We start from the raw sequence: 16,244 nt of genomic DNA on the forward strand, positions 1-16,244 counted from the left end.
TATTTCCCTCCCTGGTGTCTGTGTGTGGCCTTAGCCCCATTCATCATTTGGCTCCCAGTGCAGAACTCGCTCCATTTTTAAAATTATGCATGATCCACTGAAGAGACAATTTGGGTTTCCCCCACCTCTCCCTTGCCCTTGAAGAAAGCGAGCCCTTGTCTCATTTGCATTAAACCCCGGCTCTCTATAAGCTAGGCAAAGGGGAAGGACTTGAAGCCTATGGGATGGCTTTAGGGCTCTGCCCCTTGCTTTTGGCTCTCTCTCTCTCTCTTTCTCATTCTCTCTCGTGCTTTGATCTCTGCTTAACAACAGTAACGTCACAGGGACTATACAGGAGAGTTTTGTTGGAAGTTAGAAAGTTTTGCAGCCTCCAGAGGGCTGTAGCGGCAGTAGCAGAAGCAGCATCCAAGGGACTCCTGGAAGGGGAAGAGAGAGAGCGAGCGAGCGACTGACTCAGTCCTGCTGCAGAGAACTGACTCGAGGCGACGGAGGCAGACATGGAACATCAGCTGCTGTGCTGCGAGGTGGAGACCATCCGACGAGCCTACCTGGATGCCAACCTCCTCAATGACAGGGTGCTGCAGACAATGCTCAAGGCGGAGGAGACCTGCTCGCCCTCCGTCTCCTACTTCAAGTGCGTGCAGAAAGAAATCTTGCCATATATGAGGAAAATAGTTGCCACTTGGATGCTGGAGGTTCGTATCTTTTCGGGGGATTTTCCCTTTTGCAAAGCTTCGGCACCGAAACGAATTAACCCGGGGAGCTGCTCCCCCATCTCCTGCCCCCCCCTCCCCCCCGGCCCCCATCCCGTCCCCTGGGATCGGTTCCCCGGCGCGGGCACACGTTGTCTTGCCCTCGAAAACGCCCGCGTGTACCGGGGGGAAGCGGCCCGAGGACACGGTCGCCGCCGCCGCCGCTGTCGCCGGCCCCCGGTCCCCGCTGCCGCCGCCGGACACGGAACACCCCCCCAACCCTGCCGGTGCCCCCGGGGGTCTGGGGGTGCCCCGGCACCTTTCCCGGCCGTCGGGGCACGGCGGTCCCGGCTGCGGGGAGCTCCGGGCAGAGCCGGCTCGGGGCTCCCCCGGCCCGCCGGGGAGCGGCCCCGGCCCCGCAGCCCCCGGCGGCGCCCGCCCCTGCCAGCCCGTGTGTTCTGGGGGGTTTTTTTATTTTAAATTAATATCCTTGTACACGTATGCAAGCGGCTGCCCGTGCCAGTATTATGCGCCATCTTTGTTCTTTTATTTGCAAAGCAAAAGTGTTTATTAATCGGGAGAAAAAACGAAGAAAGTCCCGGGGAGCAAAGCCAAGGGGGTGTGTGTGTGTGGCGGGGGGGAGCGGGGGAAGGGGCCGCGGGAGGAAGGTCGGGGGGCCGGGGGACCCCGCTGGGGCTGCGGGCAGGGGGACCGGCCGGAGGGGCTCCGGCGTTTCTGGGGGGAGTTGCAGGGTGAAAGTTTCTTTGTTCAGCGCGAAGAGAGGCTGGAGCTGCGGTCACCCCTCAAAGGCACGCTTGTGCTGCGGCGGCGAGCGGCAAGGTCGCCTGGGAAAAGCCAGTTGGAAAGGGCCTCGTCCCTGGCGGGACACGTCTGGGGGGGCTCCCAGCGGGAGCCCCAGGAGCTGGGCTACATTTTCATGCCTTTTCGGAAGCCCTGGGCCCCCGCGATGTATTTTTAATTAATTTTTGAAAGCGCAGCGCCCTGCCTTGCTCTGGGAAATGTCGCGCCCGGCTGTGCTGCAGGGCGAGAGAGGGAGGCGGTGAATTTCACTTCGGGGGACCCCCCTGGAGCCCCCCAGCAGCACCAGAGGAACGGGGCTCGGTAAAGGACCCCCGCCGCTTCATTTTCAGCCGTTTTTGAGAGCTCAAATAAATTTTTAAATATTTTTAAATATTTTTTGAAAAGATGACGTCTGGGGAAATGAGGCTGGACGCCACCTTTGTGTCTCGACCAGAGAGGGGAATCGGCAGCACAACGGCAAATTAGATGAAAAAATAAAAGCGAAATAAATAAATCCGGGGCCAAGCCCAGCTCTGCACCCCGTTCCCAACCACGGGGGTTTGCATTTTCCTCCGCTTTCCATTTTCTTTCCTTTTTAAAAATTTGTTCTAGGGGCTGGAAAACTGGGCACAGACCTCCTCTTCGATTACCCCCCCTCCCTTTTTGCCATGAATCGCCTGCGGGTTTCTAACGCAACATTTCCCCCCACTTTGTCACTCGTGACTTTCATTTTCTTTGGTGCCGCTGGTTTTCCCATATTTATCCCATTTTTCCCCCACTGCATTTTCCCCTCGTCTCCTTCAACCTTGCCCTGCAAAGCCTGAGGGTGAGGGAGGAGGGAGGGCGAGGGCAGCGGGACAAGCCTGGCTTTCGCCTCTATTAAATTATTCTTCAACGATCTCTCTCCTTCTTTCAGGTTTGCGAGGAGCAAAAGTGCGAAGAGGAAGTTTTCCCCTTGGCTATGAATTACTTGGACAGATTTTTGTCGTTTGAACCCCTCAAGAAAAGCCGGTTGCAACTGCTCGGAGCTACCTGCATGTTTGTGGCTTCAAAAATGAAGGAGACTATTCCTCTGACCGCAGAAAAACTGTGCATTTATACAGATAACTCCATTAGACCCGACGAATTACTGGTAATTTGACGTTTAGTCACTTCAAGAATAAAAAAAAAAAAAAAACAAAAACAAAAAACACACAACACCACCAAAATCGAAACAAACATTAAAAAAGAACCAAAAAAAAAAAAAAGGGAAAAGAAAGAACACAACCACACGGGCCAAGACGGTGTATTCGGAAGCCCCGCTGCTGGCGGTGTGGCCGCTGCGGAGGCTCGGGAGGGCTGGGATAGGGAGCGGGACGGGGATGGGGCCGGGATAGGGACCGGGACCCCCCCGCGCTCCCCCGGCCCCGTGGGCGGCCCGCGGGCTCCCCCTGGTGGCCCCGCTCGGGGGTGCGGCGACCCGGAGCCCCCGGCCCCGCCTGGGGGGACCCCCCAAAAAACACCCGCGTCCCGCTTTCCTTCTTCCCCCGGGGAAAACTCTGCCCTCCCAAGCCCGGCCGGGAGCCGACCGGCCCCGCCGCGGTGCGCCCGTGTGCCAGCGGCTTTCTAACCACGCTCTCCCCCCTCTTCTTCCCCTTCCTCTTCTCTCCTTCCCTCCCCCCCCCTCCCCTTTTCCCCTCCCTCTTTCTCTTTGCAGCAAATGGAGCTGCTGCTGGTGAATAAGCTGAAATGGAATCTGGCCGCAATGACCCCCCACGATTTCATTGAACATTTCCTCACTAAAATGCCTCTGGCAGAGGACACCAAGCAGATCATCCGTAAACATGCTCAGACTTTTGTGGCTCTGTGCGCTACAGGTATGAGCCCTGCACGTCCCGCAAAGCGTGTTTTGCTTCCCCGACCCGCGCCCACCCCCCGCCTTGTAAAGCTTCCCGTAGCCGTGGTCTAAGGCGCGCTCGCCAGAGCTGCGGGGAGGTAGTTTAAGCCCCGATTATTGCCCCTTGTTTGCAGAAGGCGGATTTACTTTGCCAGAGGTAAGTTTTTCTGTTGTTGTCGTTGTCGTTCCAGAAGATATTTCGCCTTCTGAGCTTTTGGGGTTTGTGCTTGTTGTCAGGGAGGGAGAAGGACCCCCCCACCCCCCCGGCCCCTCTCAGCGTGGCAGAATTTCTTCGTGGCAGGATTTCTTCGCCCTCCCGCACACATCGGGTTGATGCGGGGGGCTGCAAAAGGCTTACGGGGGAATCCCTCCCCGTGTGTGTGGATTCATTCTTGAGACAGTTTTTAAAGGCGGGCAGGGAGATTTTTTTTTTTTTTTTTTTTTTTTGGCCTGTGAATAGCTCCGCGCGGGGGGTTTTAAAACTTCCCTCTTCAAGTTGCCTCTTCCTCCCCCCCCCCTCTCCCTCCCTCCCCTCTCGGTGGCTGGTGGATTGGAGGAGGGCCACGCGGCACAGAGGCTTTCCTGGCACGGGACCGAGCCGCTGCCATCTGCACCCTCCTGACCACGTGCTGTGCTGGAGCCATGAGCAGGGACGGGCCTCCAGAGATGCCGAGCTAGTGGTATCCACGAGTTAGTGGTATCCACGCTCTTTGGAAAAAACCTCGGGGAGGGAGAGACGCGTGCGCGTGGCCAGCGGCGGGAATTAACGCCGCTGTAGTTTCCTTGTATGAAAAGGTGGAAGAATGATTGCAGGCGCTCAGAAGGGGGAAAAAAAATAAATAAATAACACCAAAAAAACCCCCAAAACAAAACCCACCAAAATTTATTTCACGGAGTCCTTGCCCTTACTGCAAGGCCTAAAGATAGAACGGCCGAGCCATAAAAGAGAAATTTATAAACGCTGGCGTTGCTCTTCATCTTGGCCCTAACATCAGCATAACAGGTTAGATTGCCTGGAATAATGCTCGGTGTTAGAAGCCTCCAAACAGCCTTCAAAACCACAAGGCAGCAGCATTTTGGGAAAATCAATTGTAACTCTCCGTGTAACTCTCCAATGTAACTCTGCCAGGTCCTGCCAGATAAGGCTGCAGCCACTCTGAACGTGTGGTTTGCTAAGTGTGAAGCTTCCTCAGCCTTTAGCTAAAAGGAGCAGCTACCTGGCCTCCCCTTTGGATATGGGGATGTTTAACCTAGGTTGTTGTGTTGGCAATGACAGGGATGAAAACAAGGGTAGTTCAAAGGTTGGAGGCTCGCTAAGAGTCCAGTACTTTGATCTACTGTCGGTGTTGTTATGTTTCTTTTAGGAAGCACATCCAGAGCCCTTATTTAACATTGCTGCACACCACAGCTGGAGAATGGATCAGTAAATGAGAACCATGTTCTGGGAGTTTTACTTAGCTTTTTACAAAAAAAAAAAAACAAAACCCAGTGCTGAGCTCACCAGAGTTGGGGCCCTCTTCAGCTCCCTACTGAAGCTGGGAGTATTGCCTGGGGAAGCAGCGCTCAGGAAGGCTGCCACCAGGCCCTGTGGTTTTAACTGTTATTTTTGGATGTCAGGAATTCCTCTTACCTTTTTGCTTTCCTCGTGCCTCCTTTGTTGGCTAGTGAAGATCACATGTGGCTTAAGCAGCATCTGGACTTTGCTTTGCTGCTGCTGGGTTGTGTTGTGTCTCCCCTTGCCAAAATGAACCGAGATGGACTGCAAACGCGTTGTGCTGCCTGGATGCTGTGGGGCCCAATCCAAAGTCCACTGGAAGCACTGACACTCGCTTAAGTGGCCTCAGGGGCAAGTGCAAGTCTATCCTTTGCCTGTGTCCTCTTCTGTAAAGGAGGTTCTCCTAAGAAGAGACTGCAGAACAATGCTTGCTTAGAAAATAAAGCCTTGGCCAGTTGGCTTAACAAGGTGAAGGCTGTGGAAGTGTTTGCAGATGAGTGCTGCATGTGTTTGCTCCAGAAAGAGAAGGTTACGCTGCAAGGTGAAGTTGAGGGGAATTCCTTTTAAGCTCCCTCTTCAGTTGTCTGGCTAGTAGAAGTGGATTTGTTTGATTTGGTTTGGTTTTGAAAAATCCATTTTCACCAAAGGATGCCTTTGTGCTGTGGTAGGTTTGGGAGAAAAAGCAAAAAAAAAAAAAAAAAAAAAAGAAAAAAAAAAAAAAAAGGAAAAAAGAAAAAAATTACCAGGGGTTGTTTGAAGTTAACACATAATTGAGCTTAATGAATGGGGCTTTGGCATGGCCGAGCAAGGCAGGGAGAGCTCAAAAGGAAGCAGGCCTCTTTTGGCCCAAGTTAAGACCAGTGTTGAGGGAGAACTGCAGCTCTATACAAGCATAACAATGAATAGCAACAAATATTGGAGTTTCAGCATTTCATTATGTTCCTCTGGTTATCAAAACATACCGGGCTCCTCTTTATTATTATTATTATTATTATTATTATTATTATTATTGCTATTATTATTGTCATTGCTGACGGAGAAAGAAAGGTCCCCCCTTTGAAACAAGCGCGTTACAATCCTCCTATTCTCCGGCCTTTATAAAATTGGAAGTCTCAAGGTATGTGACCAGTTGGAACCTGTTGCATCTTGCAGCAAGTGATTTATGTTCGCAGTTTTGATTTGCCTCAATGAAAAGATTTTCATTCATAGCCCCCAGCTCTCCAGACGGATGGAATTGCTGCTCCATTTAAAAAGGAAAAGGGGTGACTCGCCTTGTTAGGAATTTTTTTTAAAGCGCTGCAGCGCCTATATGCCTGCTTTGTCCTCCCTTCAGGGTGGCTGGCATTCTTCTCTCTCCTCCCCCTCCTCTCTCTCTCTCTCTCTCTCTTTTTAACAACGCTGAAGTTGTTTATTCTTTTTGGATGAAGTCTCAGATAGGCTACTGGGGATGTGTGCTTCAATTGATGGGGCCCCCTACCCCATTGTGGCTGTGTCAGGTCTAATTCATCTCACCGAAGCCCCCTTGTTCCTGAGCGCTCAATAGCGCAAGATGAGGCGATGGAGGCTGACAATGATGCCACACTCTTCACTTGGGGGCATCCAATTACAGGCGAGAGGGGCCCCCTGATTAATATGCTGAAATTAGTGGCCTCTGCCACAAATAATTCCTTGTTGAGTTGCAACAAAAAGGCAGTCCATGCTGCTTGTCTGGAGTGGTTATAGGGACAGACACAAACTGGTCATTTAAACTTCATTATCACTTTTCCACCTTGGAAAGAATGAGGGTGTGACTATGAATTCATGTTCTTGTTTACTGCTCCATTTAAAAGAAGAACGCAAATATTAATCCCAAACGTGGTCCTGTCAGGGACAGAACTCATTAAACTGACACATTTTGGTCATGTTCTGTTTGTGGAGCTCGGTAAATAGTGTCGTGAACGTGCTGCAACCCCATCTCGGTGGGATTCCTGCTCGCCTACTGAAATGCCCCATTTCTGAAGTCTACCTGCAGCTGTGTGTCAGTATTCCGGTTAGGGACTGCCTTTGGAATGTGTACAGTTGTCACTGAGCAGCCTGGAACTGCTTTGGTTTTTGGGAATGACAGCAGCTTGCTGGAAGCTGGGTGTGTTCACACCTGCCCGGAAATGGGGCAGATTAGGAAAAGGGGATAAACTAAATTTACCTTAAGCACAGTAACACAAATGAGATGACTTTAGGTCGAGCTTGCCTTTTCCCTGGCACTGCATCACAAAAATCTGGCCAGAATTCATCGTGTCAGTTGTAATTTTGGAGGTTCACTGGGCGAAATGCCCCTTTGAAGGTGGGTATTGGTCAGGGCCACAATGGAGTGCCAGAGGTGTCTGAATAGACTCAGAGCCAGGACTTTCCTGGAGTCCTGAAGTCTTTAGTTTTTCACTGGTAAAACGTTGACACAAAAGTTATTTTATCATAATAAAGGAGATGCATGATTTAATACTTAAACTGTTCCACTGAGCCCTCTAAGCTGTCCATGCCTTTGATTTCATTCAAGGGTTTGACAGATGGTTTATATTTTTTTCAGCCCAGAGGAAGTTGTATTTTGATAAAAGCTGAAGGAATGTATCTCAGGTTCTCGTGTACAATGTGGCATTTCCCTTACTCCCTCACAAAATTGGACGTTTACTTGTGCCACTTAACTTCCTTTGATTCTGATTCTCCTCCCAAGGTGTGCACTGCCACAGATCAAACACATTCCTGCTCAGCAGAGTCTTAGCATTAAAATGGGGGTTATTATTATTATTATTATTATTAAAAAAACCCCAAACAAAACAAACCACCCTCAAAACAAAACAGCAAAACGAAAAACATGCTAAATGGCAGAGATAGCCCCTTAAGGAATCATGGGAGTGGCTTTGTGGAGAGACCTACAGCAATGCAGTCTGGAAGGGGGCCCAGCCTCTTGTCAGCATGGTGTCACATCAGAATGTAACTGATTGTCCGCCAATTCTTGGGACCCCCGTCACTTAGTTATGCCACATTTACATTAAATCCCTGTTGCCAGGATGGATGGCAGCCACTGACAAGAGGCTGGGTTGAGACAAAGCATTTTTAAGATGAAACCGTAATTTAAATATGGATTATCTGCCTCCTGACAGGGTTAAGCAGTCTTTCTCTTCTCTTTCTTTTGGTTGATGTTGTTGTTCATTAAAGCAATATTCCTTTTGAATGCCAGTGCAAAGGTTTCTGCTTTAAAGGGCCCGAGGACTCGTTATGAGAGTGCACCTCGGGTCTGATGCCGCGAAACACTTCCCAATGGGAACAGGGTTTCTCAGATGGATGGTGCCATTGACCCCAGTGGCATTATCCACATGAGCAAAGCATTTTAGCATTTGAAGAATGGGGGCCCTGCTTATGATAAAAATACCTCCAAGTGATGAATGGCCTCCCAGGGGGAGTGCTAGGAAGGGCTACTCACTGCACTGCAGTTGCTCATGGGGATAAGTGTTCACAGGTTCGGACCTGTAACAGTTGGGAGCAGGAGGCACCTTCCTGCTCCCAGCTTTCCCTGCCTTTTGGGATGCAATAGTTGGCAGCTGAAAGCCATGCTGGTAGAAGAGTGTATGTGTATGGACAGGCTTCTCCTAAAGCAATCATTTCAGTCTTTTTTTTTTTTTCTCTTTTTTTTTTTTTTTTTTTTGTTTTCTCTCCTTTCTTCATACAGATATTAAATTTATTTCAAACCCACCCTCCATGATCGCAGCTGGCAGTGTGGTAGCAGCTGTGCAAGGCCTGCATCTGGGGAACACTAACACTTTCCTCTCCTATCAATGCCTCACACATTTCCTATCACAAGTTATCAAATGTGATCCGGTAAGTGACTCTTTCTCTTGGTTGATCTCCTGTTTTTTAAGAATGAACCCCCCCCCCCCCTTGCTCGCTGCATAGTAGCTAATCTGACAGTAAATCTTGATGGAAGTCAAAGCACAGAGTGGGGTTTTTGAATGTGTTCTCTTGTGTCCATCCTGGTTATTTGGCTGTCATTATATCCATTAATAATCTGTGATTACGCTGCTGCAGTGGCACATCCAGCTCTAAAGTGTGTGAGAGGGGCATTATCTGACAAAGCCCTGCATCCATTTAGGACCTTGCAGGGGCTGTTGGGCTGTGGGTAATTAAACCAGGAGTCTGTGTAAAACAAAACTCGGAGAATAAGACGAGGAAATAGTTACTGAGACCTCGTGGTATCTCTGACCTTATCTTTGACCATTCTCAAGGCCTTTTATTGTGCCAAGTGGTGTGAAAAAGCCCTTCTTAAAAGAGTTCTAATGATCTAATTTGGTTTATTACGTGCTAGACCTGCACAGTAGCTGGTATTGAATTCCTTTTTGGAACAAATGCTTGTCCCACGACTTTCTGACAAGGTAGATGGTCCTCACAGGACTCTCATTTTGCCCTGCAGCTTCCAGGAGATGCACATCAGTAACTAGTGAGCAATAAACCTTTCATGAGTGAATGGGCCAGGAAGGGAGCCTACAAGGAAGACCTAAAGTCAATGATCCATGTCATAATGGTGTGTGAAGTTGGGGCAGAGTTGAGCTTTGTTTTGTAACAATGTGGAAGACCAATAAATAGATGCTTTAAAAAGGTTCTTGTGAGGTCTCCAAGCGCTGGACAATGAGTCAAATAAAGACAACTCTGTGGTCAGCGGCAGAATCTTTGAGATGCTGTTCAATTATTTTACATGTTAATAATTTTAAATGCACAGAGAACTGTACCGGTCCAGCCACTGCAAAACTAGGTTTGTATAACGGGACTTTGTTGGCAGGACTGAGTGATTTCTGGAAAGATGAATGCATCATAACTGAATACTCACAGAAGAATTATTTTACCTTTGGTAGAACACGTGAAACAATTGCTGAAAAAATACGATTTCTCAGCTTATCATTTTGATCACCTTAACAGTGCCTCGGCATCGAGCATGTTGTTTTTGTCATTTGTATTACTGTGGCTAAAGCAGTGATACATTAGTGCTGAAATGTGAAATACTCTGAGAACCTGAAATGCTGAAATAAGGCGCTGCTCAGTTCGGTATGTACGTGTAATGCTTTCAGGGAACAATGCAGATATTTCAGGGTATGGTTGGCCACTGTCCAGCGTGAGATGTTTGAAGCAGGTACCAAGGGAAAATACTAGGGTTGCTGTCTGTTCAGACGGTATTTTGATTCAAACAACGTTGTTTATAATCATTCCTGATACAGAGCATTGAAGTAGATTCTCTCACATCTTGGAGAACAACAGCACGTCCTCATGTGACTTGACTTAGCTGATGACAAGAGCCCTTTAAAAAGAAAACAAGGGTTGTTTTAGCAAGAAAGCGAATTTTTTGCTTATTTCATTTTTTATTGTCCGTAGTCAGTGCAAGGCCACAGTCTGACCTGAGCTTAGTTAAAGGCTTTAAAAGGAAGCAACTCCCCTGCAGCTTTCAGTGCTAAATATATGCATGTGTTAGAGCAGTTAGAGGTAGGAGTAAGCGTTTTTATATGGGATGCTACGGAAAATTAGCATGGTAAAATTATATGTGTGTGTGTACATATACCGTTGTAATGGAACAAGGGAACAGCAACTTTCACTGCAGCTGCTCTGAGCAGAGAAATCTGCTGGTTTCATACCCAACATGATTCCCCTGCAGAGAGACTTTCCCATTATCTGTGCAATCCGTGGTGTCAAATGCCATTCCTATTGCCCTGTTTCAGTAGCATGTGTGTGAACTGTGCTGTTCCCCAGTGATGGTTCCCCCTTGTCAGGCTTCACAAGTGAACAAGCTTTGTATTGGATTGCCTTGAAATATTAAGATCCTGATTATCTGTTAGCTGGAGCAGCAGGTCTGTTGGATTTCAGGTTACATAATTACACTTTTTTACCTTTAGTCTCAGGGAAAGCTGAATCTAAAGTAAAACGAATATCACCTGATTGGAATTCCTTTATGGTTCATGTTTACGTTGGTAGGAGTCCAATTTCCCATTTTGCCTTTGATCAGGGGTAATTAGAAGCCAGATAATCACAATTAGAAGCCTTGGGCTGTCTTCCATCATTCTATTCTTGACCCCATCATCCGAACGGATGGAATTTTACCTGACATTCATTTCCAGGCCAGAAATTCGCTAAACTAGATTAGATTGGGTCTCCACGCTGTCTGTTAGTGCACTGGAATTCGTCTCCTGCCTGCCCCTTCTCAGAGGCACCTTCAAACATGTGCTTGTTATCCAGGGCGGGTCAGGCAGTAACAAAGGATTTCCAGTTTCTTTTTTTGTTGTTGTTGTTTGTTGCCTTTACTGTCTGACCCCAGAGTCTGATCGTGTCTGCTGTGTCTTGAAGGTATTTCACCACATCAGTTAAGCCAGTAAGTTTGTTGTTTTTCTTTTTTTTTCACTGAGGAGCTTAATTAATCCAGGAAGGGTTTATGACCTTGAACAAACTGTGGGCATTGAAAATTTGGGTAGTGAAGCAGAAAAGTTGTTGGGAGAAGTTATCAGAGTAACGCACAAGTTCTGTATTTGCTTTTCAGTGCTGAGAAGCACTGAGAATGAAAACAGCTTTGCTGAGGTTGCCCATAGCGAATTTTATATTTTGCAGATATTTTTGCTAGCTCTAATGCATTCCTGCAGGCAAACTATTTATCTAATAGTCCTGTGAATAAGAAATGAGCAAAATGCCTAAAACATTGAAAAAATAGTTCTCATTCAGCTGTAGCTTCAAACAGTCTGTTTGTAATAAATTGTAAAGATTAAGTTTAAAAAAAAATACAGTTATGACATGCTGCACTCTTGAGAATTTCAAAGGAAAAAAAAACTCTGTGGTCAAAAAGTACCTTTAAATTACATAGTCCTACGCAACTATTCATAACTGGACTCCAGAGGGAGAAGAATAGGTATTTATAGAAATTCTTTTGAATGGTTTTAGTTTTCAGAGCTCAAACACGCTCTATGCAAATGGTTAGGATTAAAAAGAAAAAAAAAAACAAAAAAAACACAACAAAATTCCCATCAAAACTCACCAGACAATCCGCTCCCCCCACCAAAAAAAACCCCAAAAACAAAAGCAAAAAGAAAACCACCTCAAACCCAAAAGGGTTCATTTTGCTCTGAACATAAATTTCCTTCCAGTTTGGAACGCTGAACATGCCACCTTGTTAAAACAGAATTATCCTCAGAAGTGCCTGGATTTGTAAAACCAGAAATACCTAAAACCTGCATTGGTGTGCTCCTCTGTAACACATCTAATTCCGAGTGTGACTGAGGGACGTGGTACAGGACGAGGTTTTAGAGTCAGGATTGATCCATCATATCTGGAGGAAGGGGGGGAAAAAAGGACTTCATAGAGACCTTATTGTGGAGGCCAGAGGTATGCAGGAGCCAAAGGCATGATGACTTTAGGATATGAGGCGTTTCTTTTTGTCATTTAAAACGCTGTGTGTCTCTGTCAAGAGGAAATATTACACTAGGGTTTAAACCAGGAAAGGTCATAGGTTATGTGTTTTCAGTGAGCTGTAACTGATGGTCTGATCTGCTTAGAGGTAGGATTAACCTCCCTCTCTCTCAGAAAGGACTTGCAGAGAATTGTTTGCTTGGGTTTCTAATCTTATTTTACCCCAAATGCCATGTGCCCTTATTGGTGGCAGAGGAGATTCTTGTGGTAGTGGAATCAGTGAAAAGCTGGTAGATCACACAAGAAGCCTCTGAATGAAGGCAGAATTGAAACTGGGAAATAAAGAAAACAGCAGGCAGGTCACCCTCTCAGGAAAACAACATTCATTCTCAGTCATGCACATCCTAACACTTTTGACGGCAATTTATCATGGAAGACTGGGTTCACCGCCAGGGCTAACACATGTCATAGGTTAAATCAGAAAAGGCAATGCTGAAAGGAAACTTCAAAAGTCCTTAATACACAGAGTTAAATATGTTGGGGGGGAAAAAGCCTGCGATGTTTGTTGTAAAGACAGGAGTAAACAGCTGGCCGGGGGAGTTTTGGCAAAACGCTGTGGGATTGTTTTGCCTGCATTAGGCACCGTTCCTGTGTCGTTCCAATGGATGTACATGGCTCCACAGCTTGCAGAAAGTTGGACTGGCTAGGCCTTCTCCAGTTCTGATTGCTGTGATTTAGATATAACTACTCACGGAATGGTTTAGTGCCTGGGGGAAGTTACCTTTCCCCACCATAGGCATGATCCTCCTTGCTGCTTTGTGCTTTTAGTTCACAGCGAAGTCTGTGAAAGCAGCGAGGCCCTTGCACCCTCCTGAAGGCTCAGGAGGATTGTTGTGCATATCCAGCTCTGAGGAAATGCTTTGGAAGCGAGGGGGGAAAAAAGATCTCACCCTGTCTGAGATGTCAAGGTGAACGTGGCAGCCAACAGGAAGCTTGGCTGCAGCTGGGAACGAAAGGTTATGGAGGAGTTTAGTGGTGCTCCTGAAAGATCTCTCCATTTTGGGGTCACATTGTTCTGGATGTACAGATGCTTTCAGAGCCAGGAAAGGATCAGCCAAGTTGAGCTGCCCACTGCTGGACACAGCAGCAGTTGGCAGGAACCTTTGGGCACATATGTCCAAATATATATATGGTGCTTCTGCCTAAGAACTTCGTATCACTGGAACTCAGCCTGAGAGAATAATCCCTGCTTACGACCACCATTTCTAGTAGACTGCACTGCCAAAGCATTTCTGGGCTAAAGACAGAAAGCACAGTTTTAGGACCAATGGACCTCTAGAGAACAGGCAGAAAAGGTCCAACATCTTCCTGTGGTCCTGCCCAGCTTGGCTGAAACACGTGTCAGTGTAGTGGGGCACCCACCACAGCCAGCTCCGTGGGCTGAGCCTGAACAACCCCACGGCAGTGATGGTGTGTCCATGGGGATGCTCCCCGTGGCCATTCCATCCACAGCACATGGCAAGAGTCAGTGGCTGAAGCCTCAATCCAGGCTGGCATCCTGCAGGAAACTGGGTGGCTCGTCCCATCCTTTCCCTGTTTGGTGTTCCTCCTGCTCTTCCCGCCCTCCTCTCGGCCTGCAGCTCTCCCAGATGACCTGAGTAGATTCCTCTCGCCCTTTTTTTTCAAGAAATGCTGCTTAGTCTGTGACCTTACCGTGTTTCTAAAGGACCCTTGGGTCTTTCTCTCCTTCCATTCAACCTCCTCCAGGATTGTTTACGAGCCTGCCAAGAACAGATCGAGTCCCTCCTTGAATCCAGTCTACGTCAGGCACAGCAGCACAACGTATCTTCAGAAACAAAGACTGTAGAGGACGAAGCAGATCTTTCCTGCACGCCCACTGATGTGCGAGATGTGAACATTTAAGAGGACTTCTTCTTCTTCTTCTAATGGATTTGCTTGGCAAGAAAAGTAGACAAAAAAAAAAAGAAAGGGCATCTGAGAAGGAATCGGCGTCAGGATCTCCCCCCCAGAAACCCTTTTCTCCAGGACATTTTTATACCAGAAGGGAAAACCAGTTCTTGTTATATTTTTTTCCTCGCTCTGTCTCCCTTCCATCTGTGACTTCAAACAAACAAAATAAAACAAAAAGTACCCCAAAAACTGTCTTAAAAAAAAAAAAGAAAAAAATAGTATTTGCATTACCCCCAGGGGTTTGTGCTACAAAAATAGAGGATTTTATACAATAATAATCAACTAGTTTTTATATTAAAGTGTTCTTGTCTGTATGTTGTAAAAATAGGCATTAACACACAAAATGTCTCCAGGGGAGGTATTAGATTTGATTTCTTACATATAAAACCAACCAACCAACCATTTTTAAAGTAGAAGAGGGTTATTTTTTTTTTTTTTTTTAGATAGTAAATGAAATATTCTTTTCCTTTAAAAAGCATAGCTTTAACGCAGTTCTAGGCTTTTCTGTATCTTGCTTGCTTATGCATTTAGTCACTTTATAATTCATCTGTAAATGTTTATTTTATTTCCTTAGGTTTTTTTTTTTTATCCTCTTCACCTTATAAATGGTTAACGTAACCCATAAGTTAGTCTATGTTAGTATGCAGCATTATTATATGTTAATCTTTTTTTTTTTTGTGCCTGTGGATTGCCTGTGCATAAGGCATTTGTAGGGTTCCAGCTGAGCATTGTTGGGAAAGGCCAATGTACTACTCACACAGTACCCTATTATAAAGAGAAACCGAAATAGTGACATAATATATTATATTTTTGTAATCTTCCTATTTTTGTAGTTACCTGTGTAAAAATGCTGGTCTGACCCCACAGATATTCAGCCTAATTATGGTCAGGTTCAATCCACAGTTCAGTCTTTTTTTTTTTTTTTTTTATTTTGTTTGTCTGTAATATTCTAAAACCATTCCATTCAAAGCACTTTCAGTCCATTAGATATAGGAATTACATTCTTTTATTGTGTGGGAATTTTATTTTTTTTTTTTTTTTAATGGAATGGTTTGGAAATATATAAAGTGCTTGTTGCAAACTTGGAATTGCAAAGCAAGTGCATTTAACTATGGTGTTAGAGGAGAAGTGATTTTCTTTTCCGAAGGTTGTGTTCCAGTGAGAGAAATTGCATTCACAAATTGCCAGGATATCTTCCTATCCTTTTCTATAGAAAAGCTGAAGTTTAGAATCCTTTGGTGCCAACTCATCTTTATAAATTTAGGGGCCTTAAAGGTTCACATATAGGACACGTAGTTTTAAGGGTTGTCGCTAGATGTTTTACAACTGAAGGTTTTTAAACACTAAAATATATAATTTATAGTTAAGGCTAAAAAGAATATTTATTGCAGAGGATGTTCGTAAGGCCAGTATGATTTGTAAATTAATGCAATCGCCCCTTTTGTTTTTAAAAAAAAAAAAAAAAGTGAAATCTTTCTACCCTTGATGTTGCAGTTTTAACACGGGCTTATTAAAGCAAAAAGGACACGCTTCAAAGAACAAACCCCAAACCAAGCAGTGCATTTGGCCCCTTCCTTTCCATTTTCAAAAGCAGTCTAACCATGGAAAAAAAAAAACGCCATAGTTAATAGATATGAAAATTGGAGTACTTGAAAGAAGTTTTTATACCAGTATATGCCCCATTATTTTTTTTTTTTTTGAAATTTAGCTACGAATAGAAAATTTGCACATCTTGGCTATGTATCTTTTTATTATTATTTTAGAAAGTAGCTGAAGGGACGTGGACATAGCTGTTGAAGTTGATGCTCGAGGAGAATGTGATGGTGAACTGTATGTGAGAAAACTGCCGCTAAGGTGTTGATTGTAAAAAAAGAAAAAAAACGACAAAAAAACCCAACAAAACAGCAAAAAGACAAAAAAGGAACAAAAAAAAAGGAAAAAAGAAAAAAAAGTTAAAAGTTTAAAAAAAGAAAAAAAAAAAAGAAAAAGAGAAAAGAAAAGGAGT

The 16,244-nt window shown here is 45.7% G+C and overlaps 1 protein-coding gene across 2 annotated transcripts; it reads left to right on the top strand.

Annotated features, from left to right (window-relative positions):
• The first annotated feature begins 226 nt into the window (after positions 1-226).
• CCND1 (cyclin D1) lies at positions 227-16,150 on the top strand. 2 transcript variants are annotated; one of them, XM_017826787.1, is made up of 5 exons: positions 227-695; positions 2,410-2,625; positions 3,190-3,349; positions 8,565-8,713; positions 14,036-16,150. In XM_017826787.1, the coding sequence occupies exons 1-5, from the start codon at positions 498-500 to the stop codon at positions 14,189-14,191; spliced, it is 879 nt and encodes a 292-aa protein (XP_017682276.1). In that variant the 5' UTR covers positions 227-497; the 3' UTR covers positions 14,192-16,150. The 2 variants fall into 2 exon arrangements, with proteins under 2 accessions (XP_017682276.1, XP_017682277.1); XM_017826788.1 differs by lacking the exon at positions 227-695 and adding an exon at positions 1,208-1,309 and having other exon boundaries at positions 14,036-14,405.
• The last annotated feature ends 94 nt before the right edge of the window (positions 16,151-16,244 follow it).

The sequence above is a fragment of the Lepidothrix coronata genome, unplaced genomic scaffold, assembly GCF_001604755.1.
Source record: "Lepidothrix coronata isolate B3197 unplaced genomic scaffold, Lepidothrix_coronata-1.0 Scaffold130, whole genome shotgun sequence".
NCBI lineage: Eukaryota > Metazoa > Chordata > Aves > Passeriformes > Pipridae > Lepidothrix > Lepidothrix coronata.

Coding starts and splice junctions, on each gene's coding strand:
- CCND1 (XM_017826787.1), top strand. CDS start 498: ATGGAACATCAGCTGCTGTGCTGCGAGGTGGAGACCATCCGACGAGCC. Junction 696..2,409: donor TTGCCACTTGGATGCTGGAG/GTTCGTATCTTT, acceptor TCCTTCTTTCAG/GTTTGCGAGGAGCAAAAGTG. Junction 8,714..14,035: donor AAGTTATCAAATGTGATCCG/GTAAGTGACTCT, acceptor AACCTCCTCCAG/GATTGTTTACGAGCCTGCCA.